This window comes from Pelecanus crispus, chromosome 14 (genome assembly GCF_030463565.1).
Source record: "Pelecanus crispus isolate bPelCri1 chromosome 14, bPelCri1.pri, whole genome shotgun sequence".
Lineage (NCBI taxonomy): Eukaryota > Metazoa > Chordata > Aves > Pelecaniformes > Pelecanidae > Pelecanus > Pelecanus crispus.
This window is the reverse complement of record NC_134656.1, coordinates 16,083,325-16,110,362: the sequence shown is the minus strand read 5'-3', so window position 1 is coordinate 16,110,362 and position 27,038 is coordinate 16,083,325. Positions and strand designations below refer to the sequence as shown.

The window sequence follows — 27,038 nt, the reverse complement described above, 5'->3', positions numbered from 1 at the left end:
ATGATGGCGTGCGCCGAGCTGCTGGCCGTCTGCCTGCTGTCCGCCGACCGCGGCCCCGCGCCCCGCCGCCAGCCGCTCCCCATCTTCCACGACGTGAGTACCGCGGGGCGAGCCCCTGGCCCGCCCCCGGGGCTAGCGGGGGCCAGGCGGGCCGCGGGGCCGCCTCACAGGGCACCGTGGCGGGGCCGCGCACGTAGGTGTCAGGGTGAGGCCCTTTCCCGCCTGCCCCGGCTGAGGAGCCGAGCCCAAGGGGCGAGTGAGCGGGCCCTGCTGCTGCTCGAGGCCTGGAGCTGTGAATCGAGGCGTGGGTCGCGATGTCTTAAATAATATGGCGCGTTGCGTGCTTTTGCTGGGTTATGGGCCTCCGAGTGGCTAGAAATAGCCCGCTGCTTATCGAGAGCTGGCCGTTGCGACGCCTGGAGCGGGAGCTGTGCGCGTCTGGCAGGAGAGCTGCAGAAGGTACCGTGTAGCTGCTAAAAGCCCTGGGATCCCGCAGGCAGAGCGGGTCTGCTGCCCGCGGCAGCCCCCTTCGTGTCCGCTCCTGGCGACCAAGAGTCGCAGAGGAAGGTGCTCTTTGGGCAGGCTGGAGCTTGGCCGGGCATCCTGGCGGCCGCGGGGGGCTTGGGGGAGGCGAAGATGCCGATGTTGGCCGTCTTCGTTTTCGCAAGACGGGTCCTGGCACGGTGCCTCCCATCACCCCGCGTCCCCTCGAGCCCCGTGGCGAGGGCGCTCCTGTCGAGCGGGAGCCCTGGGGCCGGGGCTCTGTGGCACCCGGCAGGATGGGCAGGCTGCGCGCCTGGCCATCTCCCGGGGCAAATGGCGCGGCCTGAGTCAGAGCCCACGTCTGCTGTTGGAGCCCATCAGAGGTGCTCAGCCCCCCAGCTCCGGGCTGTCTTTTGTGAGCTTGGGTGGGTAGCACCCGGATCTTCCTCGTGGGCTGCCAGCCCTTGCATTCCCCTGTGCCCGCACCACTGCGGTCTAAGTCACCCTATGGAGCCAGGGCTGTGGAGGAGAAAGCGAGCGAGGGTTAAGGGTGCGGGTTGGTGTGGTGCCCCAGCACCTGGACTGCCCAGGACGCTGCCATCATCTCTGTCCTCTCCTGGTCTGGGTGGTGCCACCCCCGGTGTCCCAGTTCATCCCAGAGGAGGGGAGCAGGAGATCTCGGGCAGCGCTTTGGGAAGGTGAATGCCGTGCCTGGTCCGGTTCTCCATCTGGGAGACCTCCTGGCGTCACCAGGGAGCAGCTGGAAAGCACGGCTCCCTCGCCGCGGTGGTGCTCGCGGCTTCCAGCGGAGGGTAAGGGTCTCTCTCCCGCTGTGCGGGGATCTCAGACAGCAGGGCTCTCCAGCCAGCATCGTTAACCGCGCTAATTACTTGGCTGATGGAAGATGGGCTGGAGGGGGGTTGGTGGTGACAGCTGTGTTCCAGCTCAGCTCCTCCGGGCACTCGCTGAGTCCCACGTCTATCCCTCAGGGCGTCATTAAGGCAATTAAAATGGGAAGTGTTAACAGCGCTAGCGGCTGCTTTCCGGCTTCTGGCGGCTTCCCTTCCCTCCTCCCTGTGGCTCCCTTTGCTGCCACCTCAGCTCCGGCGCTTGGCAGGGTGAGTTTAAGATCTCCGCTTTTGGGTCTGGGCGGTTGGCTGGTCTCCGGCTGCTCCCCCAGGCTTGTCGGGGCAAGCTGCCCCGCGCCGCAGCGGGGCAGGGTCCCGGCCAGCCCCTCGGGCAGCGGGAAGGCAGGGCTGCCCACCACAGATCCCTCCTGGCAGCCAGTGCTTCCCTGGGACCGAAGCCGCCGTCGCCTGCCTTCAGGAGAGGTGAGGAGGAGGAGGGCTTTGCATGCTTCGCTGCAGGCGCAGTACGAACTGCAGTGCTGCCATCACGGTTGTTTCTCTGTGCGGACATCTCAAACCTCTGGGAGCTTTGTCCCCCCAGGCCAGTGCTCCGGGCTTGCTTACTCCACTCTTGCTGTACAAAAGGTTCGGAAGAGCCGCTTGGACAGCCCGTTGTTTATCGCCAGCGCGTGGCCGCAGCCCGCGTTAGCCTGCCCAGTCGATGAGCAGCGTCCCCAGGGCAGCTGTCCCCTCCCCAGCAGCCGGTGACTCCCTGGCTGCGTGTCCAGCGGCCGTGGTTGTTTGCAGCCCTGTAGGCAGGGAGAAACCCTCTAATGTCCCTCCGTCCCGGGGTGTGGGGGGTTCATCCCCGCGTAAACGCCGGTTCAGCGCTTCCTCCATCGGTCTCGGCGTGTCTGGTGCCGCAGGCACCAAGCGAGGCTGTGGCCACTTGGATGCAAGCCCAAGAGCCAGGGCTAAGGGAGATGCCTCTCTCGGGCTTGAGGCAGTGTCCCTGTGTTTCCGAGACTGCCAGCCCAAGCGAGGGATTGTCTGTAGGGTCTCTCCAGCAGCTGACACAGATGTGATGCCGTTCCCAGCCTGGCTTTGCATCGCTTTTCCCTGGCTTTGTCCCAGGGCTGCTGTCCGAGCCAGGCTCTTGCACCAGGAGCAGCGCTTACCTGCCATTGCCGTGTGTGTGCCTGTGTCCTGGGGGTCGCCTCGTGGAGCGTGGAAGCGGCTCTGCGCTATTTTTGCTTGGCTGGAGTTGGATCCTGCCTCCCGCACAGGAGCCATCGGTGTTTTCCGGTGCATGCAGCGCTCACCCCTCTGCAGCCGGGGTTGGCCAAGGACGGGCTCGCTGGAGGCGGCGTGGAGCTGCGCCATCCCCGGGGGACGTGGAGCAGACGTGGCCTCGCCTCGCAGGGCTCTCGCAGCTCCGCTGCTTGCGCCACGTTTATTTATTCTGAGCTTCAGGCAGCTGTCGTGTGTGCGCTGGCAGGGCTTTTCTAACGCGCCGCTGGAGCAGAGGGTCCCGTCTGCGAGGGAGAAGTGTCAGCTCTGTTTGCTGAGGTTTATGCTGAATCCAAGATGGGCTTACCTTGGGTTAGAGACCTTCTCAGCCCTATGGGATCCCCCTGCCCCAAATTGCGTTCTCCCTCTTAGCCTGCAGACAGACCCTGTTGAGCCAGGCCAGCTTGGGAGTGGGAAATGTTTGACCTCGCTTGAATCTGCATTTCCTAAGTGCCTGGGTGACACTTGCCTGCCTCTGGGATGGGCTAGCTGGCCTCAGTGACATCTGGAGTCACCGAGATGATGCTGCGTGAGCCGCGTGTCCCTCTGATGACCAGGCTCTGCAGGATTAAGCTTTTGCCTTCATGGCAAGTGGCGAGGGAGGTGGCAGGGTGGCACAGGTGTGGGGACCCGCTGGTGCTGCCCCTGCCTGCAGGCAGAGCTGCCCCTGCAGCCGGGGAGCCCTGGCACGTGTAACCCTGCAGCCGTGAGACCCCTGACGCGCAAGCGGACCCGTTAGCCTGGAGAAAGTTGTGCTTTAAAACCCAGAGAATTCTGCAGCGTGTGGGAGCTGCGGGTTCCTGTCTCAGCTGGTGGAGGTAAAGCTCCAAAGCGCATCCAGCGAGTCCTGTGGGGCGTTCAGAGAGCCCCTGCCCTGCTTTCCTGCGAGGCAGGCAGCCTGGCCGGCTGGAAGCCCGTGTCCCAGAGGTATGGTTGCCTAACCCTGGTCGGCTCGGGGCAGCCTCTGTTCCCTGCAGCGGCTCGGGTCAGGAGGAGCTTGCCTTGCTCAGACGAGCATCCTCCAAGGAGGTGTCCGTGCTCCTGGTTTTGGTCACGGGGAAGGACCAGAGAGCTCCCTGCTAGGACCAGCACCAGAAAAGCCTCTGCCTGGTTGCAAGCCAGCAGCTTCCTCAGGAGTGAGCAGTGGAGGTTTCTCTGGGCAGCTGTTTCCTTTACCTCAGAGTGATTTTTCAGGGACACTTCAGTGGCTAGGTAGGGGCTTGTGCCCTCAAAACGCACAGCAAAGCTGTCGGTGAGCGGTGGAGAAGGGAGCTGGGGCGGAGGGGGCAGCTGGCAGGGATGCATCTTCCTGCAGCAGGGAGCAGAGCTGGTCCGGGGGTAGGTTTAGCAGCGGTCTCTGCTTTGCAGGTGTGTGGAAAAGAATACAACAAAGTCTGCTTTCCCCTTTTCCTGCCCTTTTTCATGCCTCATCTTTCTTCAGACCTTCAGATTTCTTCGTCAACCAGGATGATTAAAAGAAGAAAGTTGCCACACACAGAGCTTTCTGTTGTTGGCTCTGTTAGGATGTGCTGGCCAAAACCTCGTACTGTTCAGTCTAGCAAGATGTTCCCAGGCTTTGGAACTGAGCTGTTCCTCACCGGAGTCAGCCCCAGACCTTCCGATAATTATTGGTGAAAGAGGAGCCAGGCAGGGATAAGAAGCCCCAGCTTTCTCCTGGGCCGTGGGCAGAAGCCGCGTGGTTGGGAACCTAGGTTGAGACCCTGAATTGGAGCAGCTCTCCAACTGTGCTCTGTGGCAGAATTAGTTACAGATTAATTAATTCAGTAATTATTAATTACAGCGTGTGTACATGTCGAGGTGTCGCAGGAAGGATTGTTGTGAAGGGTGATTACGAAGTGCAGGACAAGAGCCGCTCCTCGGTGCAGGCAGTTGAAGCGTCAGCAGTGATGCACAAAGTGCTCCCATTATGGAGTGGTTTTATGCTTAATGTTCTTTCGTTTAAAGGGTCTGAAAAATTAAACGCTTGCCATCGCAAGGGTGTAGCGAAGCCCTTTCGACTTCGTCTCCCTCTGTTCTCTAAAAGATGCTGGGTGTGAGTGCTGGGCTCGCTTGGGCGGCGGCTGTGCATTGGGGGCAAGAAATGGTTTTAATCGTTTGCAAAGGGGAATTTCCCCGGAGCAGCCTGCGCAGCCCTGGCAGCGGGGGCTTCTCCGCGGCTCCCTGGGCTCCGGGGGGTGGTTTTCCGATGGTGGCGGTCCCGGGTGCCGCCTGGCTCGCCGTTCAGCCGCACTGCTCTCCCTGCTGCCTCACTAAACCCTGTCATATTTTTCTCTTGCAGATTTTCCGACGAGCCGACAAGAATGGTGAGTGCTTTGTTCCTGCCACTGCCTCCCCCTCCCTGCCTGGGTCTGAGCGAAGCAACGCAGCCCGTCCCTGCTGGGAGGTTTGGCTGAAAGAGTGAAGGAGGATAAGGGCAAGCGGCAATCTTGGTGCAAGAAAAATGCTTTTCTGCTTCGCCTGGAGGAAAAGACACTGGAGCAAAGGGCTCAGGGGCTGGGGAAGTGGGCTCCCCCAATTCACCATCAATGCGCCACGCAGGACAGAGCCCCTTCTGAGCCCTTTTCCTGCCTGCATGCACACGATCTCTCCTCTGTGCCGCGAGCAGCGAGAAGGGAAGGCAAAGCAAGCTGTGCAGCAGGCAGCCCGGGGGCCGGTGGGCTTCTGCTCCATCCCTTGCAGGATTGATTCAGTCTCTGCGCTCAGACCAGGGTTTTACGGGTGCCCCCGGTTGGGTGGCCCTGTTCCTGGGTGCCTGCTGGAGCATTTGACAGGCTCTGCTACCCAGTTTTTAATCTGGCACCCTTAAACCAAGAAGTCCGAAATCACAAGTTGTTTCTCTGAGCCCTCCTACCCCCTCTTGGGCTCCTCTCCTTCACGGTGGCTTGCAGGCTCCAGGAGCTGCTTTTGTTGCAGATCAGGTCCTCCACAGAGAGGAATAAAAAAGCTCTTGAGTCAATGGAAATATTTTCTTTCCGTAAAAACCTGATGCTGTCCTCACTGGGCTGTTTGTGGTGGACTCTGTGCTTGGACAGTCATCTAAGTACAGAGTGTCTGCATGCATTTCTAAAAACCTTGCCTTCTGGAAGGGGCTGAAATTCCCACCTGCAATGCCAGCAGCAGCGGCCCTGCTTGCCAGCGCTCCTGGGTTTTTGACGGGGACTGGTGGGACATGCTTTCAGTGAGATATCTGCTCTAATTATTATGCGCAACACGCCCAACCGTCCCACGCTCCCGGTAGAGAGGCTGCTGGGAGGATTGCTGGGGCCTGTATGCTTCTTTCTGCAGATATATAATTATTCTTCCCTTTTATTTAAATGCAGATGATGGGAAGCTGTCATTTGAGGAGTTCAAGAACTATTTCGCTGATGGGATCCTGAGCTCGGAGGAGCTGTGGGAGTTGTTCAGTGGCATTGACAGGTGTCATTCAGAGTAAGTACTGTGGTGGCACAGAGGAGAGGAGACGAAGGAGAATATAAAACTGCTTGACTGTAGATGGAGGACGTTTGGAGGCGGGTGGAATAAATAGCCAGGGTGAGATAAATCTACATCTTGTAACACGCAGATGTTAAAAACAATTGAACACCAGCTATGAGCACTGGTGATGAGAGAAGCCAGACATTTTGAGAACAGTTGTTATCAGATTTACTGTAGTTCCGTAAAAGCAAGCATCCATTTTGAATTACGTTACGCTGGTTTTGAAAAATGTATTCCAGAAATATACAGCTCTATAGAGCAGGTTGTGTGTCTGCAGGAGGAGCATGTGTGGACGATGATCCCTGCTGACACAGGGATCATCGCTTTTCACTTACGTAAGAGCTGATTTCCACCGAAGTGGGCCTTATGAGCGTAACTGTGAATTTAGGCCAGCTACTTTTAAAAAAAGAAACTGCCAGAGAACAGGAGAAGTAATTGCACTTAGCCCTGGTCTCCTCTGACTGGTGCTGTCTGGAGGAGTCTGTTGGGCTTGGCAGGGTTTCTCCTCTCAGCCTTTGGGATGTCGACGTGGCCTTGCTGGAGTCCCTCTGCCCTGCTGGCTGCTGTGAGCAAGCGTGTTCTGGCACTGGGAGAAACTGGCCGCTGATAAATTCCATAGAACGCTTTGGGTGGGAAGGGCCCTTTAGAGCTCACCCAGCCCAACCCCTGCAGCGAGCAGGGACAGCTTTAACCAGAGCAGGGTGCTCAGAGCCCCGTCCAACCTGGCCTGGGATGGTTCTGGGGATGGGGCCTCCACCGCCTCTCTGGGCAACCTGTGCCAGTGCCTCACCGCCCTCAGTGTAAACAATTTCTTCCTTATATCCAGTCTAAATCTATTCTTCTTTAGTTTAAAACCATTACTCCTTGTCCTGTCACAACAGGCCTTCCTAAAAAGATTGTCCCCATCTTTCCTATCGGCCCCCTTTAAGTACTGGAAGGCCACAATAAGGTCTCCTCGCAGCCTTCTCCAGGCTGAACAAGGCCAACTCCCTCAGCCTGGCCTCGCAGCAGAGGGGCTCCAGCCCTCGGATCATTTTTGTGGCCTCGTCTGGGCCCGCTCCAACAGCTCCACGTCCCTCTTGTGCTCAGGGCTCCAGAGCCGGGCGCATGTCTGGGGGCTGCCTGTTCAAATGGAGTGGGGCTGCTGGGGGAGAAGGCGGCTGCAGCTTCCTCCTGGTCTTGGGCAGCAGGCTTGGCTCCAGCTCCTGCCGCTTCCCTGGCACCTTGGGAAGCAGCTCCTGCACCTCTCTGACGCCCTTGGCCAGGACATTGTCTGAGCAGGTCCCTGCCAGGGAGAGGTAACTCGGAGCAGCCTTAGCTGCACACGCTGGTCCCAGGGCTTTGCAGGGAGCCAGGGCAGCGGCACGGAGGGCCTGTGCCACGCCGAGATGCCAACAGCCACCGAGTGCCACCGAGGCACTGATAGCGGATACCCAGCAGTCCCTGGCTGCAAGTCCCCACGTTGTCCACCCAGGGCTGGGGGAGCGGGGCTGGCTGACTCCTGCTGAGTGGTGGGTTTAGCTGATGCCCCCACTTCAGCGATGGGGCAGAGAAGTGGGCTGGGGTGTGCAGCCCCTGGTGCCGCTTTCTCTTAAGCGTGGCTGCCCGTTGGTGCCTGTCCTGCCAGTTGGGCTTGTTGGATGTGGGCAGCATGAGGTGTCTCCTGAAAATACCTCTGTCTCTTTGGGCTGTGATCCTAGGGAGTTAGCAGTGAGCTGTTCCCTTTCCTCTTGCTCCATTTTGGGCTGACCTTGGAGTCACCCCCCATACAATACCGCTGGAAAACACGGGTTGCAGCAAAGCAGGGAGCTTTAACTGTGCCCTTAACTGAACGGTGAAGTTCTCCCGGCTTACCATCGCTTTCAGGTCAGGCTTCTCGCATCTGTCCGGAGCAGATAAATGGAACTGGCCCAAGGGCCCCATGCGAGCCGGCTGTCTGAGAGCCATGCGCGACCCTGGCTGCAGCAGTGCTCTCTAACTCGTTACCCGTAATGACGGTGCGGTAGCTATGACAACGTGGCAGTTGCAGCATTGAGCTGGTGACATCTGTTAGCAGGGCATGACTGTTGGGTCTTTGATCTCTTTCTGCCACGAAGAGCAGAAGGGACCCTGCGGACAGAGCTGGTTTCCATATTCTTTGCGTTCAGTGACTTCAAGCAAACTTAGGAGGCACCGTCCCTCCAGCCCTGCCAGGATGCCCTCATTTCTGCAAGAGCAGAAAGGAAAGTCCAGCCCTGAGGCCATTGCAGGTGTTCTTGTTTCCGTCCCTGGCTGGGACAAGGGACTTGAAGAGACGGGCCTGTCCCCAGGGAGGCACAACCCCGTCTGTCCCCAGGGGCCGCTTGCCCACTGCACAGCAGCAGGTAATGGAAATCAAGCAGTGTTCAGCGCGCCGGGCCTCGTAGAGGTCTCTGTGGCTCTGTGTGTAGAGCTGGACATTCTGGCATTCGTTTTTGGGGGGTGCAGGGGGACTTGCTCCTTTGTACAACCTCTGGTGAATCGTAAGGGCTGTGCTGGTGCCCTGCCGTCCCCTCGATGGGGCGGCTGGACAGCCCCTTCCTCCCGGCTGCCTGCTTGCCTTGCATTTGCATGAATTTAATATTTTTGAGAGCTGAAATTTGCTGCCAGATTCACGAGTTATTACCCGAGGTAATGCTCAAAGTATTTCAAAGGTGGAAAGCAACTACAAGCTCTACAAACATATCTAGCGTGTTTCTTTCATGTCCCGTAGCTTTTCTGATGATGGGAAAGTTTCACCCTTAATCCAGATTTGGCCACAAGCCGCTGTGTTCATCAGGTCTAGGCTGAAACTTGGGTTTCTTTGTCTGTGCAAGCCTGACCCGAGGAGGGACAGTAACAGACCTTGGTACCCAGGCACTCTCCGTGTCTGCGTGATGGGGTGCTGCCCAGACACGTCCTGACGCTCGCCCATCCCTGTGAACCTGCAGCTGCTCCCCCAGGTCCCAGAGCTGACATCTGGGAAGATGAATGTTTCACAGGTCTCATATGTTACTTGTTCTCCTTCCAGAGAGCCCACGGCACCACGCTTTTTTTTTTTTTTTTTTTCCCATCCGATCTTTGCTCCACCTCCCACCCACCCGGCGCGCAGGTGGGATGCTGTGGCCTGTGCGTCAGGCACCTCTGTTGTGTTCCCTTCAGATTTTACCTTTCCCCATGAGGCTTTTCTTTGTTCTGCATTTCTGAAAATTGTTCCATTTTGGCTTTAAAATATCTCCTTGCTCTAATTCTTTGACACTTAAAAAATTATGTTGAAACCAAATTCAATTCTTTATGGCAATTTGGTACGGCAGCTAGGTCCACTGTTTTGTTAAGCTTGTCAGAAAGCTCCACGCCAGCTCTGGCACTGGTGCAGAACGGAAAGATTCACCTTCCTGGAAAAGTGTGTTTTCATCCACTGAAACATCTGGGTGAGAAGAGGCAAATGTTTTTGAAGAGATGAGAAAGCTCCATTGCTGCAGAAGCGTCCTGGGAGACGCACGGTGCGGTTTGCTCTCTGAGCAGCCGTGTGTCCGTCTGCAGCCCAGCTGGGGGGGTGGCAGCAGGTCCCAGGGTCTCACGGGGACAACTTAACGGAGAGTTGGTTTTGGGTTTTGGACTCAATGTTGTAGTGTTGCATAGGTTGCACACCTACTGCTCTTTGCAGGGTCTGTGAAACCTGCCCAGGGAAGTGTCGCGTGGACCTCACGTGTCTTTCTGTCCTGCATCTGTCGGGAAAATTGAGAAGAATAAGGTCTGGCAAATCCTCCTGTGCGTGGGAGTGGTCAGATGGTGGTGGCAGGAATTGGGTACAGGCTGCCCAGAGCCTGTGTCTCTGACCTCGGGCCACAAGTGAAGGAGGTGGGAGTGCTGAGCTGGTGGTTTGTAAAAACTCTCAGTGGAAATAACCTCAGGCCTCTGATTCTGTGGAAGAAGGGACTTGTGTGAACTTCCCTCCCCTCTCTTTAGTCAGAGACTCAGAGCCCCAGTGTCTGCCAGTCTTTGAATGCTGGAGAGTGACTGAAACGCTCTGGGTCACACTGGAAAGGTTTGGAAACCAGATCTGTGATGGCAGCAGAGGTTCCCAACACGATAAATAATAAAAATAAAAAAAAAAAACCCATCTGCTTCGCTGAAGCTGATTGCTGTTTTCTTGCATAAATTCCAGGCGCATTCTGACAAAATCCCAACAGCATAATGATGACAAGATCCTTCATCATCAGTTCAAGCTTAATTACAGTTAATCAGTGGTTTGAACACAGTCAAAATGCAGCTATTTGGAAATGTGGAGTGTCTCAGGATGAGTGCTTTGGAGCTGGAGGATGGCTCTTCTCTTGGAGTGGGAGAGAGGGAGGCAGAGAGAGGAGCGGAGCAAAGCCTGCTGCCCCATTGCAGCCCTGCAAAATGGGTTGGAATTCGATGTGCAGGTTCTTTACGTGAGCTCCTCTTGGTTTCTGGTATGAAGTAGCTTGTGGTAGCCTGAAAATGGCACCACGGTTCCTGCCATTTGCTTGCTGTGCTCTGTCCTGCCCCTAACTGTGCCCTGGGGGCTGCCGCAGGATGCGGAACATGGGAGGGGTGGCCGTGCAGGGTTGCTGACGGACCAGGCTGCGCTGGGAAGGGAGCAGATCTTCCACTGGACAGCTCCCAGAGGGCTGATTTTTTTGCCATGAGATCTTGGCGATGGGTTCAGTGTTGAACTGTTCAGTGTTTTAGTGATTGATTAGTTAATGTTTGTTTTCAGGCAGCAAACAGACAAGGTAGAAAGAGTTATTAATAGTCTCTGGCCTCTCCTTAGAAGCCAGAGGGTTGGTGTTGACAGTAGCTCTTTGTCACGCGGACACGGCGTGCTAGAGCCGAGGTGGGGAACTGGGCAGTGGGTTGAGCTGGTGGCCCCTTCTTCCTGGTGAAACCAGGCCCAGGTTCTCACTAGGGATAGATGCAAACGCCTGGGTAATGCATGCATTAGGCGTTTCACTGTGTATTTTGTTCTCTCATGTCTGTATCCCCTCTTTTGTGAATTTTACCCATCTCTCGGGTGGGAACTGGTGGCTGCAGTTACTGCTCTGGGGCACGGGTCTAACAAACAGAGCTGTGGATGCTATGGTGCCAAGTCTCTTGTGGCAGCGCAGCAGCAGCGGCTCTGCAGGCTCCAGACAGCTTTCAGAATTCCGTGGAAACATTAAGAAGGAGCAAGACACTTTTCCAATTTAAATTTGTGCTTCAAACCCCAGTCGCTCTGTCTAGCAGAGCTGTGGTCGGATGCATGGAGCTGCTCAGAGATGGGATCAGTGAAGTTTGATGGAGTGGAGTGGGCAGAAGAAGAGGCTGTGGTTTTGCTGATTTATCTGTATTATGTCTCAAGGGAAACACTTTTTTCTTTTTTTAATCCACTTTAAAAACTGCCTGCAGTGCCAGGACAGTGCGCCAGAGCCCTGCCTTAATCAGCTCCCGCGGTAGGTGTTTAACAAAGATGAGCCAAATTGCATCCCAAAACTGCCCGTCTCCATTGCCTAAGAAGGCGCCTGATGCAATTAGCTAAACAGAGGGGTCTGCAGTCCCGCTGCTGCGGGCCTGCAATGACGTCTTGCACCAAAATATTTTGATAATTTGAAGCACTGCCTATTGTTAAAGTACACTAAGTGGAAGCCCAGCAGAAAGAGAGATGCAGAACCCAGCCTTTAATGTTTGGGGGGAAAGCTGTAGGAAGATTTTGCTTAAATTCTTACACCTGTACTTGGCACGGCATTTTGGACGCTTCCCACACTCTCCTCTAATTTTACCTCAGTGCAGTTTTGCCCCTTTGCCTTGTGAGCAGCGTCAGCCGGCGGGGCAGCCGTCCTTGCGCTTGGAGCCCAGCAAACTCCAGGTATCACTGGTTCCTCCACATGTGACAGCACTTAAACACTTAAAAAACTCTCTTCCGTGCTCTCTTCCACTTTCCCAATCAGGATTAAAAATGGTTGTAATCATTTAGGGGATTTTGAGACAGGAGAATTTCTTGAGTGTAGGCTGATTTGAATCCATGATATCCTGGGGCATTTCCCTGCAGGCGATGCCGGGCATCGCAGGCAGCTCTGCCTCCATGGCTTTGGCCACCTGAGCAGACCCGACAGCTTCGTGCGAACCCACAGCTCTGCTTGACATCCCGTTCTGAAAGTATACAGCTGCTTCTGGATGTTTCCTCTTCACTTTCCACCCCAGCAGCGCCTTTATTAGCAACAGGAGGGACCTGTCCGAGCCCTGCAGGGATGCCAACATTGATTTTTCAGTGCAGTGCGCTCTGTTATTGAAAAGGGGCAGGGAGCTGGCCCCTGCCTCCAGGTTTTTGGACCCAGATCCCTGCTTTAATGGCCTTCATGGCGGGAACAACTCCTCTCGTGGGCTGTGAAGCCATCCAGCCCCCTGCCCTGCGAGCCTGATGGCAGCCCCACATCACCCGGGCTCTGAAGGCGGGGAAGAGGAGGAGCAGCCAGGGGCACCCGTGGGGCAGATGGGAGAGGAGGGTGCCTGGTGCCACGGGGGAGGAGCTGGGCTGGGGTCAAGGGAGGCGTGAGGAGGGAGCCCTGGGTGAATGCTTCGCGCCTTTGGGGGAGGAGGTTGGGTGGAAGCAGCAGCTTCTGGGGCTCATCAGCTCCAGGGCTCAGGAATGGTGCTGGCAGCCCAGGGGTGTGGGGCGCTGCCTGCCTCCCCTGACCTCCCTCCCAGCCCCTTCCTGCTCTCACAGATGCTTTCCCAGCACACTCCAGCTCCAGGAGATGTTGGTGGAGCAGCTTTGCTTGCTCCTTCAGCCCCTGAAGCAGAGGTGATGCTCTGCAGCCCGGCCTGGGTGCTGCAGGTGCTGGGCACGGCTTCTGAGCTGCTGGCTCTAAACTTGTGCAGCTTTTTATTTTTCTAATACAGCTTTTGAAAATACATGGGAGGAGCAGTAAATATACTGGGGGCTCAAGACAAGCCTTCAAGACCCTGCTCACCACAACCATTTCTCCCAAACCAGCCCCACCATCTAACAAGAACTTGTTTTTCTGTTTCTTGTAGCAACGTGGACACGGAGAAATTGTGTGGTAAGTAAGTTCATATTCCTGCCTCGGAGGGTTTCCTCTCTCGAGGGTCTGTGGTGGGGCTTTGTACCCGTCTGGCCTGGGCAGGGCTTGGCGGTCAAGTGGCACTGGCAGTCCCTGTGCCTGAATCGCAGCACAGAGGGCACCTGTGGTTTTCCTAAGGGGATGGGGATTTTGTCCCTGGGGATAGGAAGGGACTCTTCATTTCAGTCCAGGTGGGAGCGTGACTGGAGAGGGATGCGAATGCCCCCCTGCAGCACTGGGCTGTGTGCGGGAAGCAGCAGGCGCAGGGGAGGCAGGGATGGAGGTGCTCAGGAAGCTCACTGTGCTCTTCTCTTCTGCTTCAGATTATTTCTCGGCATATCTCGGAGAATACAGGAATGTGCTTTCCGCCCTGGAAACCCTCAACTCTGCGGTCCTGGCGGCCATGGACAAAACCAAGCTGGTAATGATGGGGCTGTGGGAGGCCATTGGGGCAGGCGGGTGCGTAACAGAAGCTGTGGTGATCTTAGCTCCTTGCTTAGCGTTAAACTTCAGTGTCCAAGGCAGCAAATGTGCTGCTACCTCCCAGATCGCTGGGGTTGCCTGTCCGTGCTTCCGTTGTCTCCATGTGTGGTGAGTGCTGCAGCAGCACAGTCTGCAGTGTGCCTGGAGGAGGGGGAGCCGTGCCGGAGGAGGAGAAGGGTAGGGCTAGTGCTTTTGTGCTCTGGAGACATCTTGGGGCTCTCCTGCCTCGTAGGGCTCTGGCAGTGGTTGTTCCAGCAGCTCCTTGCAGACCACTTGCAGGGTCCTGCCTGGGGACGCTGTTTCTGGGAGTGTCACTGATAACCTGTGTGTTGAGTCTCTGAGCTAAAGCAAGGTCTTTTCCACAAAGCAGTGTGGCACGAAATGGGGGTTCCGGGGTTGAGTCTGCTCTGGACTGACCCCAGCAGCTTGTGCTCAGCACAGCCTGTGCTCACAGCGACAAAAATTGGCTACCGGTGAGGAGACGGGAGCTGCTGCGGTGGGAAGGCTGCTTTGGGAAACGGCAAGGCGCTTGGGAGAAGGTAGGAAAGGGTGAAATTCATTGACTTGCAGCTTTGTGCCGAGTTCATCCCTGCAGTGAATTCTCTCCCTCTCCCTGCAGCTTGTACAATGGGAGGCAGATCGGAGGCTGCTAATTAGGGCAAGCAGCCTCCTGCTTTGTGAGCTCCCCTGCCTCTGTGTCAGAGGGCAGCAGTCTGCAGCGCGCAGCGTCGCGGGCTAAGTACAGCTGCGAAAAAGCGGTGGCCAAAATGGAAGGAACCCTGCTTGGGGACCAGCAGCCCCCTTTGCATCCGAAACGTATTAAATAGTTTAGCCGTGTCCCTCGGGCTGATGCCGTTTTACAGCCACGGGAAGGGCCGGCCCTTTCTTTCCCGTCGATGTGATGGTTCGGTGCTTGGTAAGAAGCAGATGAAGGGCATCATCTGCGTGCACGCTGCCCACTGACCTATTGATCGGGCAGAGGGGTGGAGGGGGACCGGTCCCACTGTCAGCTCTGCTGAGCCATTGAGGTGGTGTTTGTGCTCTGTAGCGTCGGTCACGATCTTGCCCTCTCTTTGAGTTTCCCTCTGGCCAGATCCAGCCTCAGCAGCGTCTCCCTGTACGTTGGGAAATTTCAGGAAAATCACCTGAAAATGCATTTTCTCTTTGGTTCAGCTGCCCAGCCCCCTTCACAGTTATTAAATGCAAGTCCAGAAGGAGAGAATGAATCCTCTTCAGACAGCTATGCTTTATTTCAGTTCTGTTTTGGGGGTTTTTTTTTGGTAATCAGTTTGTATATGCATGTATTTCTCCAAAGGACAGCGCAATTACTGTCTGCTTCCCAGTATTGCCATGATGTATGCGGTCACTTAATAGTTTCTGGTGCCACAGGTGTTCCCTGGCAAAGAGAAGCAGATTTTCCCTGTTGAAACAGATTTTTGTGGACTCGCTTTTCTGCTCGTGTTTGGATCTGCCTGGAGCCAGGGGACCACGGCAGCCCCATGTTCACAGCACTGCTCTCACCCGGGCGAGGTCTGCGCTGATCCGGCTGCTCTGATCCCAGCCCTGAGCTCCTGGGTGCCCCGAGGCAGGTACTGACCCTCCCGGGAAGCATCTCCCTGCGCTTCCCCGGTCTGCTGGGCTCTGCGCCGGGGAGAAGGCAGGAGAGGGCAATGCTCCAACCCTGTGGTCAGGGCTCTTGCAGAGCTGTGGGAAATCTGTCGCTGCTAGAGGCTGGCAGAGATGATAAATGCTGCATTTGTACCTGCTGTGACCTGAATATATTCCCATGTTTGTATTTCCAGAATGGGAATCGATCTTGGGATATTACAGGATTAGTGGGTTTATTGGGTTGGATTTTAGCCAAAGCTTGCACCTCTCTGAGCCAGGGGAGGGGGCAGAGAACAGAGGTTTTCCATATTACACATCTGCCCCTCATTTCTGCTGATTCAAACATCTCTAACACCACCGTGGCTGAGGACAGAGAGCCCCAGCTTGGCACAGAGACTGCCCTCCTGGAAGAGCCAAACGAAGCTTCATCCTGGGGAGCTGCTTTTGCTGGAGATGCAGCTGTGCTGTCTGCCGAGCAAATGGAAGAGACCTGCCTGCTCCAATGGCACTCGCCATAAAGCTGTGCTTCCAGCATGGGGTTGTGAACAGATGTTGGGGGATCTTCAGTCCCTGCCCGTTTTTCCCCAGGCTGCGTTTAAGAGAGCTTCGTGTGACTCCTGAGGAGGCAATGATACCTGGATCAGCTAGGAGAAGAAGAAGGGGACTTGAGCTGGGTCTCACCAGTTGAACCACAGCATCTCCTGGTCGGGCCATGGTCCATCTCCAGTAGTTCTGTACTTCTGCTGCCCCAGGATTGCTCGCTCCTGCATCCTCCAGGTACTTAACCCCACAGCTGTAAAAAGGCTCATGGCAGTATGAGCCCACTTAACGAGCAGGAAAACAGACAGAGCATGGGCTGCTTCGTTAGCACAACAAAAGCAGAGCCTGGGAGATGCATTAGGCTTGCTCAGACCATGCCAGGGCGATGAGCTACAAGGAGGAGGGAGAGGGAAATAAGGAAGCCAAAGCTCAGAGGGAGTATGCCCTGGCTCTGTGTTTGGGAGCTGTGGTTTGAAGCAGTGCTGCCAAAATCCATTTTGGTATTGAGGATTCCCACCTCCGTGCGTGCCGTCGCGGTTGCTGCAGGCCAGGGAACCCGGGCTGGATCAATGGCGTGTCTCAGCGGCTGTCTCCTCGCTGGCAGGCTCCTCGATCTGCTGCCTGCCGTGCACGTTGTCGACCGCAGGATAAACACGGCGATAAAGCATGGGAAACGCAAGCCGGGTTCATCCTTCTCGCTGTGTGACTGTAATTACCGCAAGAAATAGCGTACGTGTGGGCAGCAGACCTGCTCGTGGCCTTTGTTATGGATCCACAGGTTGGCAGGAGGAAACCAGATCATTAGGGGGTCCTACGCTCCTGTCCTTCCTCTCTGGGTTGGTAGAAACATGGCAAAGAAAAGATGCCTTTTCAAGAAAAGAGGGTTTTTCTCCCAATTCCATCATTCCCACTTATATTTCTAAAGTATAACTGTTGATAGCTATGCTGCAGTATATTAAATACGGCTTATCCCGTGGCTAAGCTTTGCATTTGCAATACAATAGTGTCAGCGTAAGAGGTGAACTGTGGAAATACCCTGGGAAACGGTCTGATATTTCTCACAGGGGACCTGCATGCTAAAATCTTTCCATTCTCCGTTTTGCAAACACTGCAAACTAATCTAGAAATACCTTTCCAAGTCAGGCGCTCTTATTTCTCCTTTGGCAGGAATTATGCGATCACCTATTCCACTCTGTCCCAGGCTTAACTATCATCATAAGAAACTAATAAAACTCTCAAAAGCAGAATTACGGCAGTTCTTGGCAACTTTGGGATTTTCATCTGGGTCAACGGAGCTGTAATACCAGCCACAACCCAAAAGCCTTGTCTTGCGCTCGCTGAGTTATTTCCTCTGTGACTCCTTTCCATGAGCCTTTGAGCAGAAAATGCTGCGCTCCGTGAGGCAGAGCGCATTTTTATTGAGCTTCTATTTACAGAGGGGCTTGAGCTGCATGGTGCAACAGCTGACAAGAGGGTTTTGCTTGTTCGCCCCCAAGTGAGGAGTGCGAAGGGGGCCTGGCAGCTGAACCAAAAAGGAGGTACATTTTCAATTGATTCCTCCTGTGGTGTGAAATTTTCCACAGTCGATGCAGAAGGGTGAAACGGCTTTGGGGGCTCTCTTGAGGCATGTTTATTGCCATCCTTCTCTCCGGCGTGTTCCCCTGGGCGTGCTGTGTTTGATTAGGTGAGAGACTGGAGGCAGCTGGCTCCTCGTGTGCAGTGCTCGCCCGAAATACTGACGTGGCCGCGTGGGATCCTGCTTTGCCCTTGCGAGGTGGGCTGGGGCGTGCTGGGAGCAGGAGGATGGGGAGCCCTCTGCGCGGCGAGCTTCAGAGCAGAGTCCCCTCCGAGCTCCGGGCTGGTAGTTGGGTTTTGGGGGGGGTGGCACCCCAGGCTGGTGCCTGCGCCTGCGTGTTTGGGGTGCGAGGGCCGCGCTGGTGCGAGCTGCGGGGCTCGGGGCAGGCTGAACGTGTGACGCGCTGTCGGTGGGAGCAGCTGCCTGCTGCTGCGATGAAACTCCATCCGTGGAGGACATCAGGATTAGGCCATCCTCAGGATGAAAGCCAAGAGGATGGGGAGTGCTGGGAGGCCGGCTTGACGCCGGGGCCTCTCCCAGCACCCGGCCCTTTGAAGGGGAGCGATGCGGTTGGGGGGAAGCGTCCGGCCCCCTGCAAGGGGAAGCGTCCCTGTGCCGAGGCTGCGGGGGCCGCAGCCGGCCCCGGCTGGGGAGGATGCACCGGAGGTGGGAGCGCACCTCCTTAAACGGGTCCACGCCGCTGCGCAGGCCGCTTGCTGCGGGAAGTGCCCTCTGTGCAGAAAGAGGGGGACAGCATCTGGGTTTGGACCGGCTCCCGAAATGAAACGGACTGTGCCTGGCCGTGCGGCGGATGAATAATGTATCGTTTCCGCTGTGCCCCAGCGGGGGCTCGGTCGATTAGTGTTCTTCACCTTGCGTTCTCAGGCTTGTCGTGGGGAGGTTTGAGTGTGGGTTGTTCGTAAGCAGGGGATGCGTCTGGGCCGGCGGGAGCTGAGCAAGCGCAGAGGAGCGGCGCTGGCGGGGATTTTGGTGCCTGCAGCCCTTGGGAGTGAGGAGGGGGAGTGGGCAGGGGGAGCGGCGGGGGCCCTGCCTGGGGTCCCCAGCCCCGTGCTCTCCGTCTGGGGCTGTGGGGAGGGAAGGCTTGTGGGAGCAGGCGGGGTGCTTGGCTGGGGAAAGCCCGGAGATGCAGAGCTGGAGCTCAGCTTCCCACGGCCGCATCAGATCGGCTTCGCTGCCGTCCTCTTCCTCTGGCAGAAAAATGAGATTCGCTTTCAAACGTGGATGAAAACCCACTGGCAGCGCGGCCGCTGGGCTCTGCTTGCCCGGGTGGTGGGGTGGTGTGGGGAGTACTGTGGCCATCCTCGCCTGCTCCAGCACGAGCCCAGTGCTCAGTACACGAGCATCCTCTCCGCCTCCCTTCCCTTCCCAGCCAGCTGCAGCTGTGCCAGAGCCCCAGGCGGACACAGCTCTGGGACTGGGCTGGTGGCTCGGCTGTGGCGCAGAGGAACCAGAAAACCACGTGGGGCTCAAGACCCTCCCCGCTGCCCCCCACCTCCTCAACAGATTTTTGACACCAGCATCAGAAGGGTTACGCCCACGTGCTTTTGTGCAGAGCTTCTGGAGTTCAAGATCTTCATTTCTTCCGTGTGTTGGAGAGAAACACAGTAGGAATTGGAAATATTTGACCTGAGTAATGTGGTAGCGTTGCTGGACTGTATTTTGGACATGGAAGAGGGAGTTCATGGTGCTCGGGGGGTGAAGGCGGCCTGGCTCCTGGTCTGTGCCACAGCCTTGGTGCATGAGGACAGCACGGGGGAGGCAGAGGTGACTCTGGTCCAGCCCGTCTCCTTGTCTTGTCGAAGAAAGGGGTTGATCTCTCCAGGTGGATGCTCCTGCGGAGCAGCCAGCCCTCCTGCATCACGTGGAGACTCCTTCCTTGACCTCCCGCTGCCAGTCCTGTCTCTCTCAGTGCTCACAGTGATGTCCTGCAGTTTCTGTGTCCCTTGAGGAGGTGGGCACGAGGGCTGGCCATGGGAAAAGGCGTCTGCTATGACAGCTGGGCAGTGCTTCCCAGCTGCTTCCCCCATGCAACCTCCGATCCTTTTCTAATCGTCTGCTAAGCTGAGTCAGTTCACTAAAGCAGCAGCAAAGCCAGGTTAGTGCTTTTCTGCCCAGTCAGTGAGCTGAATCGGCTCCCTGAAGCACCAGATGACATCTATACCAAAATTACAAAGAGCAAATTCAGTTCTCTGGTTTTCACCCGCTCATCCTCTGTATCCAGTGCTGAGCCGCTTCAGTGCCAAGGTCAGAAATCCCCTCCCATGGTAGAGCTGCTGCATTGCAGGCGCCCTGTGGACCTTCTCACCACCACCGCCGCAGCTCTGCCCGGAGCAGACCCTCCTCCTGCAAGCCGGAGCTATGCCCCGCCAGCGGGACGCTTCGAGTGCGTGGTCCTCATCTGCTTACCGGCACCACGCTCCTGGTGCTCGCCCTTTGCCGTCCACGCATGCTGGAAGGATGTGAGCGATGCTGCCATCGAGCCCCCCACCCAGGCTGCTGTGCCCCTCTCCGGGCTCGCCAGGACCTGAATCCGGCAGCCCGTGCCGTGGAACAGGGCGTTCAACTCTAAGCACATCGGGAAAGCCAGGAAATGTCGAGGAGCCACCTGACAGCGTGATGTTACCCACAGTGTCCCTCCTGGTGTGGTCGGGTACCTTGTGCAAGGCCCGGTGGTGGATCCCTGGGAGCTTTGGTGGGATGGCTTCAGTTGGAAGAGTGGCCCCAGGCAGCAGAACTGTTCCTTGTCCAGGGTTATCCAGTGCCCAGGGTTATCCAGTGCCCATCAGGGGTCTGAAATCTGGCTGGATTGGTCATGGAGGTCTCCTTTGTAGTCCATGGAGACACAGCAGCATTGCTTCTTCAGCTGGATCGCTGTTGTCTTCTTCAAGGCCTTCAGCACTGAGGGGTTGCTGGGGCTCTCTGTCAGCAGGCTGAGGGAGAAGGGACCACGAGCACGGGCTGTTCCTCTGGGAGGACTTTCAGGCCACAGAAGAAGAGGTAGCTCCACAGGTTTTCCATGCCGTCCCAGTCCTCGATGATGCTGTGCTTGGGTGGGTACGTCCTGGGCGCTAGGGCGAAGCCCGCTGTGCTTTCAGTGGTACTGGGATGCTGCTGGCTCTCCCACCTCAGCCTGCGCTGCAGAGACGCAGCGGCACGGTCCTTAGCACAAACTTGGGCTGCTTCTGGCCTGCAGAGCCTGCCCGGGTGAAGCTGCTGCCGTTGCCTGTGACAACTGCGGGCTTTGGCACGACGGGCACTCCTGAGGGACACCGGAGATGTAGGAAGAGCCTCACCCTGCAGTGGAACCGGAGAAGTCTCGCGAGGGCAAACCGGGCCGGATACCCGCTCTGCGAGGGAGCCTGCGGCTCAGCCCTGGCCGAGGGCGACTGTGCCCGCCCTAGAAGCGTCCGTCTCTGGCTGCGTGCCTCAGCCTTTCCTCCCGCCTTGCTGAGCATCCCCCCTTGGGTACCTCCTCTGGGTACCTTGGCCCCAGGCCCTCGGGTTGTCTAACAGAGCAAGGACAAAATTCCAGGTGGTTTTAAGGAAGCCAGTGGAAACTGGATGGGAAAGTAGAGTGGTTGGATCAGGCTTCAGGGTGCTGCCAGCAGAACCCATACCACGTGGAAAGGAGCCGTGCTCCGGGCTGCGGCTGTTCATTGCACCCAGATTTTTGCCCAAGACAATCTGTGGTCACAGGGAAGGAAGGAATTTGGGGTGCCCGTGTGTGTGTCCAGGCACTTCCCAAGCTCTCTGTGCTTCTCAGACCTGCTGCTGGGGCACGGCATGCATCCTGACCCACTCTTTGGGTGTCCTCTGGGCCAGCCTGCCTTCTTGCCAGGATGCACGGTGACCCCTTCGTTCTCCCCAGCGCTTCTTGCGTGCCCCCCGGACCCACCTCTACGTGCCCCCAGCTCTAACACCCGTGCTGCGCACGTTGCGTGTCAGACCGGGCAGGAGCGTGGTGGGGAAAGGGCCCGCAGCCCCGCGTTCCTGCTGGATGCCCCTCCAGTGCCGTAGGGTGGGTTGGCTGGGACTCGCAGCCAGCCGCGGCCATCCTCCTCGCCGCTGTCACTCGTGCTCCGTGGCCAACGTGGGGCTGGGATGTGGGCGGCCCTCATGCCAGAGCAAGTCAGTGGGAAGAGCTGTGAGCCTGTGCGTTGGAATTTCGGCAGGGATCTCTTCCCGTCGGAGCAGAGAGGCTTGGTGCTGCCTTCCCCGGGGGAGAGGGCACGAAACCGGCCGGCCTGCCCTGCCAGTGGCGGGGTGCTCCCTGGAAGGGGCTGCCTGTGCCCGGGGGGTTGCTGCAGCTCTCCTTAGCCTGCCCCAAAGTCTGCCCCACCAGCCTTGTTCCAAGATCCCCGGTGCAAGCAGAGCAGTGTGTGCACCGTTGGGTGCGGCTAGGGATGCTCTGCCCGCCCCAGAACCCGCCCCGGAGGTGGGGGCTATTTCTGCAGGTGGCCTTTACCTTAGGGCTTGGGGGTGTCCATCTGCAGTCCCCCAAGGCTCCCAGGGACTGTGCCAGTGGGGGGCTGTGGGTGCTGGGGCTGGCGTGGGGGGTCACACCATGCATTCCCTGCTGTGACCTCTCAGGGGTGCAGCCAGAGGATGCTTTTGTCCTACAGTGTCATTGTTTCCTACAATGCCTAAAAAATATTTTTGGAATCCACCCTGCTGGGTTTATTTGAGGGCCAACCCCTTCCAGATGCAGCCCTGCTCCCACCCTGCGCAGAGCCGGGGGCATCTGATGGATCCTCTCCCTTTTCCCGCAGAGGTATGAGACCTCCTCGAAGATGGAGCAGTTCCTGACCCGCTTCCTGCTGCGGGAAACCATGCACCAGCTGCAGTCCCTGCAGGCCTCGCTCGAGTGTGCCGTGGACACCGTAGAGGAGCAGGCGGGACAGGAGAGGTACTGGGATGGGACGTGCCGGTCCTCCCCCTCTCCCCACCACCGCTCAGGGGGCTCGCAGCACGGGGCAGGACTGGGTCCCCTGGTCCCCCAGGTCCCCCGGGGTGCACGTCTGGGAGTAGGATCTGCCCTCTCCAAGCCCACTGTGAAGCTGCCCCACGTAGTGAATGACCCCAGCACCCCCCCTTTGCATTTTATTCTTTCAGAAAGGACATAAAGAAATCTGAGACCTCGGTTGGCCTCAGGTCGGGGAGACGATGCGGGCGCAGAGGACAGAAGAACGTCTGTCTCTCTCCAACGGACCCCTATTCCGGGATGCTAACGACAGGTATCCGCAGCCCGGCCGTCCCTCGGGTCCGTGTCTTTGCCCCTGCCCCGCTGGAGCCCGGAGCGGATGCAGGAGCTGGGGCTTGTCCGGGACAGAGCCTGGACTGTCCCACCCAGACACCAGCTGGAGCTCCTGTGGGATGTCGCATCTCTTGAGGAGTGGGAAAAGTTTCAGGAGAAAACCAAATCTTTTTTTTGGTTTAAATTAGAGGTCTTAAAGCTTCTGTGGTTTTCTGAGTGTTAAGCAAGCTTTTGCTGTGATAAAAGCAAGCTTTTTCGCTGACGACTCTCTGCCCTTCCCCACGCAGGCGTTTGTGTCGAAGACAACAGCCAGTGGCTGGCACAGATCAACAGGCTCCAGCAGCTCATCGAGAAACTGGAGTGCAGGGTGCGTGGCCGAGGGGAGGGGGGCTGGGGGCTGCCCTGCCCGTGGTGCTGCCCTGGTTGGTGCCGGGACCTCCCCCTGTGCCAGCAGCCCTGGTATTCGCGCCTGGCATCGCTACAGAGGCTGCACCCGTTCACCGGACCCGGACTCGCAAGGCTGCTCGTGCTTTGCTATCTCCAAAGCCGCCCCTTCTCCCCTCGGCTCTGCTGCCCCTCCCCTGGCTTCCCTGTGGTCGGTCTGGACCCACCGAGCCCCGCAGATGCGCAGGCCGCGTCCCTTTTCTCCCCTGGGTGCCCGAAGGAGCGTCCCCAGAGGGGTGCCCGTCTGTCACACTGAGCTGGGCTGGCCCGTGGGTTACAGCCACGTTTTACCTTGTTGCAGAGTTCTCCCAGTAACGATGATTTTTCCTGTGGTGTTAAACGCAGAGCCCACGCCTGGAGCCACTGAAGGAGGAAGTGATGTGCAAAGGAAGAGATGCAGTAAGTCCCTGTCCTGCTACTTGTTTGCGGGTAACCCCGTCGGGTGCACAGGCCCCTCTCTCGCACGCGCGCGTGCTCGCGCAGCCCCTGTGCCCCCAAACTGGAGTCGCCTGGGCGAGCTGCTTTGGTCTGGCATGGTGTCCGCTGCCCGGTGATGCAGCGAGATGGGGTCAGAGCTGCGAGCTGGGTGTGGGACCACCCACAGGTCCAGGAAAGCCCTGGGCAGTGCCAGCAGCCAGCCCAGAGGAAGGCAACGCTCCGCTTGCGAGTGCCCAAATCCCTCAGGTTTGCTCCGAGCGCCCGCAGACCATGCAGAGCCCCAGCGGAGGGGTCCCGAGGCCCCTTTCTGCTGGGGCAAGGACACAGGGAACTGCAGCAGCCCCAGAGCGGGACCCCGCCACCGGGGGATGGAGCATCTCCTGTTGGTGCGGTCCTGGTTGTAAAAACCTGCCCAGGTAGGAAGAAGCCACTTTTATGTTGGCGTTGTCCCCAGCGTCGTGGTGCCGGCCCCTTCCTACGGCTTCCCCGGCGGTGCCGTGCCCGGCACTGCCTCGTCCCGCAGTGGGTGGGAGCAGGGAGGGCGGGAGGGGCCGATCGGTCCCTGATGCCGCTCGCCCGCTGTCCCTTCGCAGCACATCCTGGTGGCAAAGAGGCAGATCTCGGTGGCGAAGAGCAGCGTCGAGGAGTTTCGCCAGGCGTTCCGGTCCTACACGGAGGTCACCGCCGGGCAGAGCAGCTGCCTGCAGTAAGTGTGGCCGGTGGTGGGGCTGCTCCTGCCACGGCTTGCGCAGAAACGGGGGCTTTCAACACAGCACCCTTGGGGGACAAAAGGGATTTTTTTTTTTTTGGAGAGCATTTTGTGTGGCACTCAGTGCGTGGGTGGGCTTGGATAAGGCTCTGCCCCCCAGCACCGCTCCGGAGCTCCAAACGGAGCTGAGAATGGAGCCCAGGACTGACCTCGGTGACCGGCTGCTGCCAGCGTGTCCCTGGGGATCGCGCAGCTGCTCTTTGAGCGGCGCTTTCCTTCTCCCATGGGAGATGTCAAGCCTCTCTCAGTGGGAAATGTTCGTCGTGTTCCCATTTAAAGTGTCATTTCTCAGCTCTTGAATTCCAACAGCATGAAATTGCGTTTTCAGTCCAAACAAAAGGAAGATACTTGTTTTGACACGTGTGGCAGAAAGAACGGTGGGGTTTTTTTCTTTGGAACTGACGGGCTTTTCTGTTCATGAGAACTATTAGTGTAGACAACCGGCTGGCGTTGCAGGGGCAGGCTCTCCACACAAGTGGAAAGCTGGAGTGAAGCCCGGGGAGACTCCGCTGCCCTGCTTCACGCCAGGGAATCGCAAAGCGCCTTGCGGCCCCTGCGCAGGGGCCGCAGCCCCCGAGCTACCGGGTGGCTTGCTTTGCTCTCTGCCCCAGGGCTCGGTCCCTCCCTGCAGCCCTCAGCAGCAGCTGGAGGAAAAATTCATCCTCAGCTGGAATTAACGCTGCTGCAGCTGGGTGCAGATGGTTCCCCAGGCCCTGCACCCTGAGCCTTGCGCTCTCGCCTCCCTGCTGCTTCCCTCTCCATCTTCCCATGGACTGGAGAGAGCCCCAGCCCGTTCCCCCGGTGGGAGGGAGCGTGGGAAGCAGCTCCTAGCAAAACAGCATCGCTTCAGGGGGCAGCGAGCTGCTGGGTTTATTGGTTTTAACGCTGCGATCTCAGCTCCTTGCGCTCGTGCCTCAGTTTCTCTCCGTGTGAGGGATGACACAGAAATGACACAGACCGGCTCCAGAGGGCGGGAAGGATTTGCTCCTTGGTCAGTCCGTGTGCTGCAGCGCTAGGGACGCGCTAAGAAATAACAGAGCACTTAACACGCTGGTTTCTGGGCAGCAGCAAGGAGCAGTTTAAGAGCTGTAAAGCTCCTCTGCTGCCTGGCCGCAGGACCTGTGAAGCAGGAAGGGTTTGGGAGCCCCAGGAGCCGTGTGCCTGCCCTGGCAGCCACAGATGGTGGCTGCAGCCAAAGCGCTCTTGGCAAGCCCCGTGCTGAGGCTCAGGTGCAGCCCCGTGCCCCTCGCTCCCCAGCGTGGCCGCGGCGTGCCAGCTTGCCAGGCCCCGTCTCAGGTCACTCCTGTCCCCGCAGCGTGTCCGCCTGCAAGCTGACGGACGAGGCCTGCTTCATCCTTTACGAGTTCTGGCAGGACGTGACTTCGTGGAGAAGGTGGGGGGCTTTCCTTGTGCGGGGCTGGGTCCGGCTGCTCTGGGTGGGGGCTGAAGGGCGTTCCTCTCGGGGCTCACCCTCCTTGCGCAGCCTGTCCTGCTGCTGACGGCTCAGCCCGGAGTGCCCCGGGGGCCGTTTGCAGTGGAATAAAGGGGAAGAAAGGATTTGGGGAGCGGGGCAGGAGTGCATGTGCTGCTCTGGGTGGTGCAAAAGCAGCCCCGGTGCGTGGGCAGGGATCCCGGCGCGCGGCCGCTCTTGAGGCACGCGCAAGTCCTGCGCCTTCCTGACCCTGTGCGCTATTTTTTTTTTTTACAGCCACTTGCAGTCCAGCTGCAGCAAGACTTTCCAGCGGGCCATCATCAGCTTGCTGGAGTCGCCGGAGCTGCTGACCACCATGCTCTTCCCAGGTGAGGGGGCCGTGGGGCCGGCTCAGGGGGCTCCGGGACCCCCCCCCAGTCCCAGGCTCCCGCTCCGGGTGCTCTGCAGAGGGCAGGAGCAGTGCGGGGAGCAGGCGCCTCGGCCCCTTCCGGAGCAGAAGATGGGTTTGGGGGTGCCCAAAATCGTGTTTTGTATCCCAGAGGGAGCCCCGTTTCCCCGGTGCGTTGGGCTGTGTGTGCTGGCAGCGCTGCAGGGCCTCTCCCCTGCCTGGGGGATGCTCCCCAGCCCGCACGGCCCCGTAGCCGGGGCTCTTCCTGGGCAGCAGATGAGCTGAGCCCTGTCTTGAATACACCTGATGCCTCACATTTTTTTTTTCTTTTTTTTTTTTTTACACCTGAGCCCTGAACCCGCTCTGCAGAGCGCTGGCCCTCCTGGGCCAGTGCCAGCGGCTGCGTCCAGGTTTACAGCTCCGTGGTGCTGAGGCAGGGGAGAGGCCAGCTCAGGGAAACTGTACCTTCCCCATGGTGCCGACAGAAATCTGACCGAGCCGTGAGGAACTGGGAGAGCTCGGGGACAGCTAAGCCCAAATGAAGCCCCAGTTTGCTACCGCTTTTGGGTCTTGTGTAAAATCACGTGAGACACGGACTCATTTGGCCTACATCCCCCACTGTCCGTGCTCCTCCTGCCCCCGTTCCCTGCGCTCCCTGCAGAAGTCACCACAGGTCACCCAGCTCCAGTCACCCCCGGGGTGCTGGGTGCTTCAGAGCCGGGCGCCAGGGACCTGCCAAAAAGCCTCAGCTGCCCCGAGCAGGGCCGGCTCCCCGTCTCTGCCACCCGTAGCCCCCCCCTCCCCGTCTAACAGCGACTGCAGGTCCCTGACCCTGTCCCCTCTCTCCCCAGCCTCATGGTGGATCATGAACAACAACTGACCCTGGG

General features: G+C 58.1%; 2 protein-coding genes across 2 annotated transcripts; one reads left to right on the top strand and one right to left on the bottom strand.

The window, feature by feature from the left end:
- NECAB3 (N-terminal EF-hand calcium binding protein 3) lies at positions 1-27,038 on the top strand. Its single transcript, XM_075721197.1, has 13 exons — positions 1-93; positions 4,921-4,945; positions 5,963-6,071; positions 13,152-13,177; positions 13,522-13,619; positions 22,196-22,332; positions 22,539-22,660; positions 22,968-23,047; positions 23,470-23,523; positions 24,156-24,268; positions 25,647-25,724; positions 26,040-26,131; positions 27,003-27,038. Exons 1-13 carry the CDS (start codon positions 1-3, stop codon positions 27,029-27,031), a joined length of 1,056 nt encoding a protein of 351 aa, XP_075577312.1. The 3' UTR covers positions 27,032-27,038.
- ACTL10 (actin like 10) lies at positions 14,736-21,083 on the bottom strand. The gene is given in 10 exon segments (XM_075721109.1): positions 14,736-14,796; positions 15,971-16,082; positions 19,833-20,002; positions 20,004-20,112; positions 20,115-20,184; positions 20,187-20,232; positions 20,234-20,355; positions 20,358-20,554; positions 20,557-20,685; positions 20,909-21,083. Coding segments are annotated over 10 exon segments (1,191 nt in total).

What these genes read in the sequence shown, in the direction of transcription:
- NECAB3 (XM_075721197.1), top strand. Translation starts at nt 1, where the DNA reads ATGATGGCGTGCGCCGAGCTGCTGGCCGTCTGCCTGCTGTCCGCCGAC. An exon ending in TTCCGGGATGCTAACGACAG is followed by an intron (nt 22,661 to 22,967) that starts GTATCCGCAGCC and finishes TTCCCCACGCAG; the next exon opens with GCGTTTGTGTCGAAGACAAC. An exon ending in GACCACCATGCTCTTCCCAG is followed by an intron (nt 26,132 to 27,002) that starts GTGAGGGGGCCG and finishes CTCTCTCCCCAG; the next exon opens with CCTCATGGTGGATCATGAAC.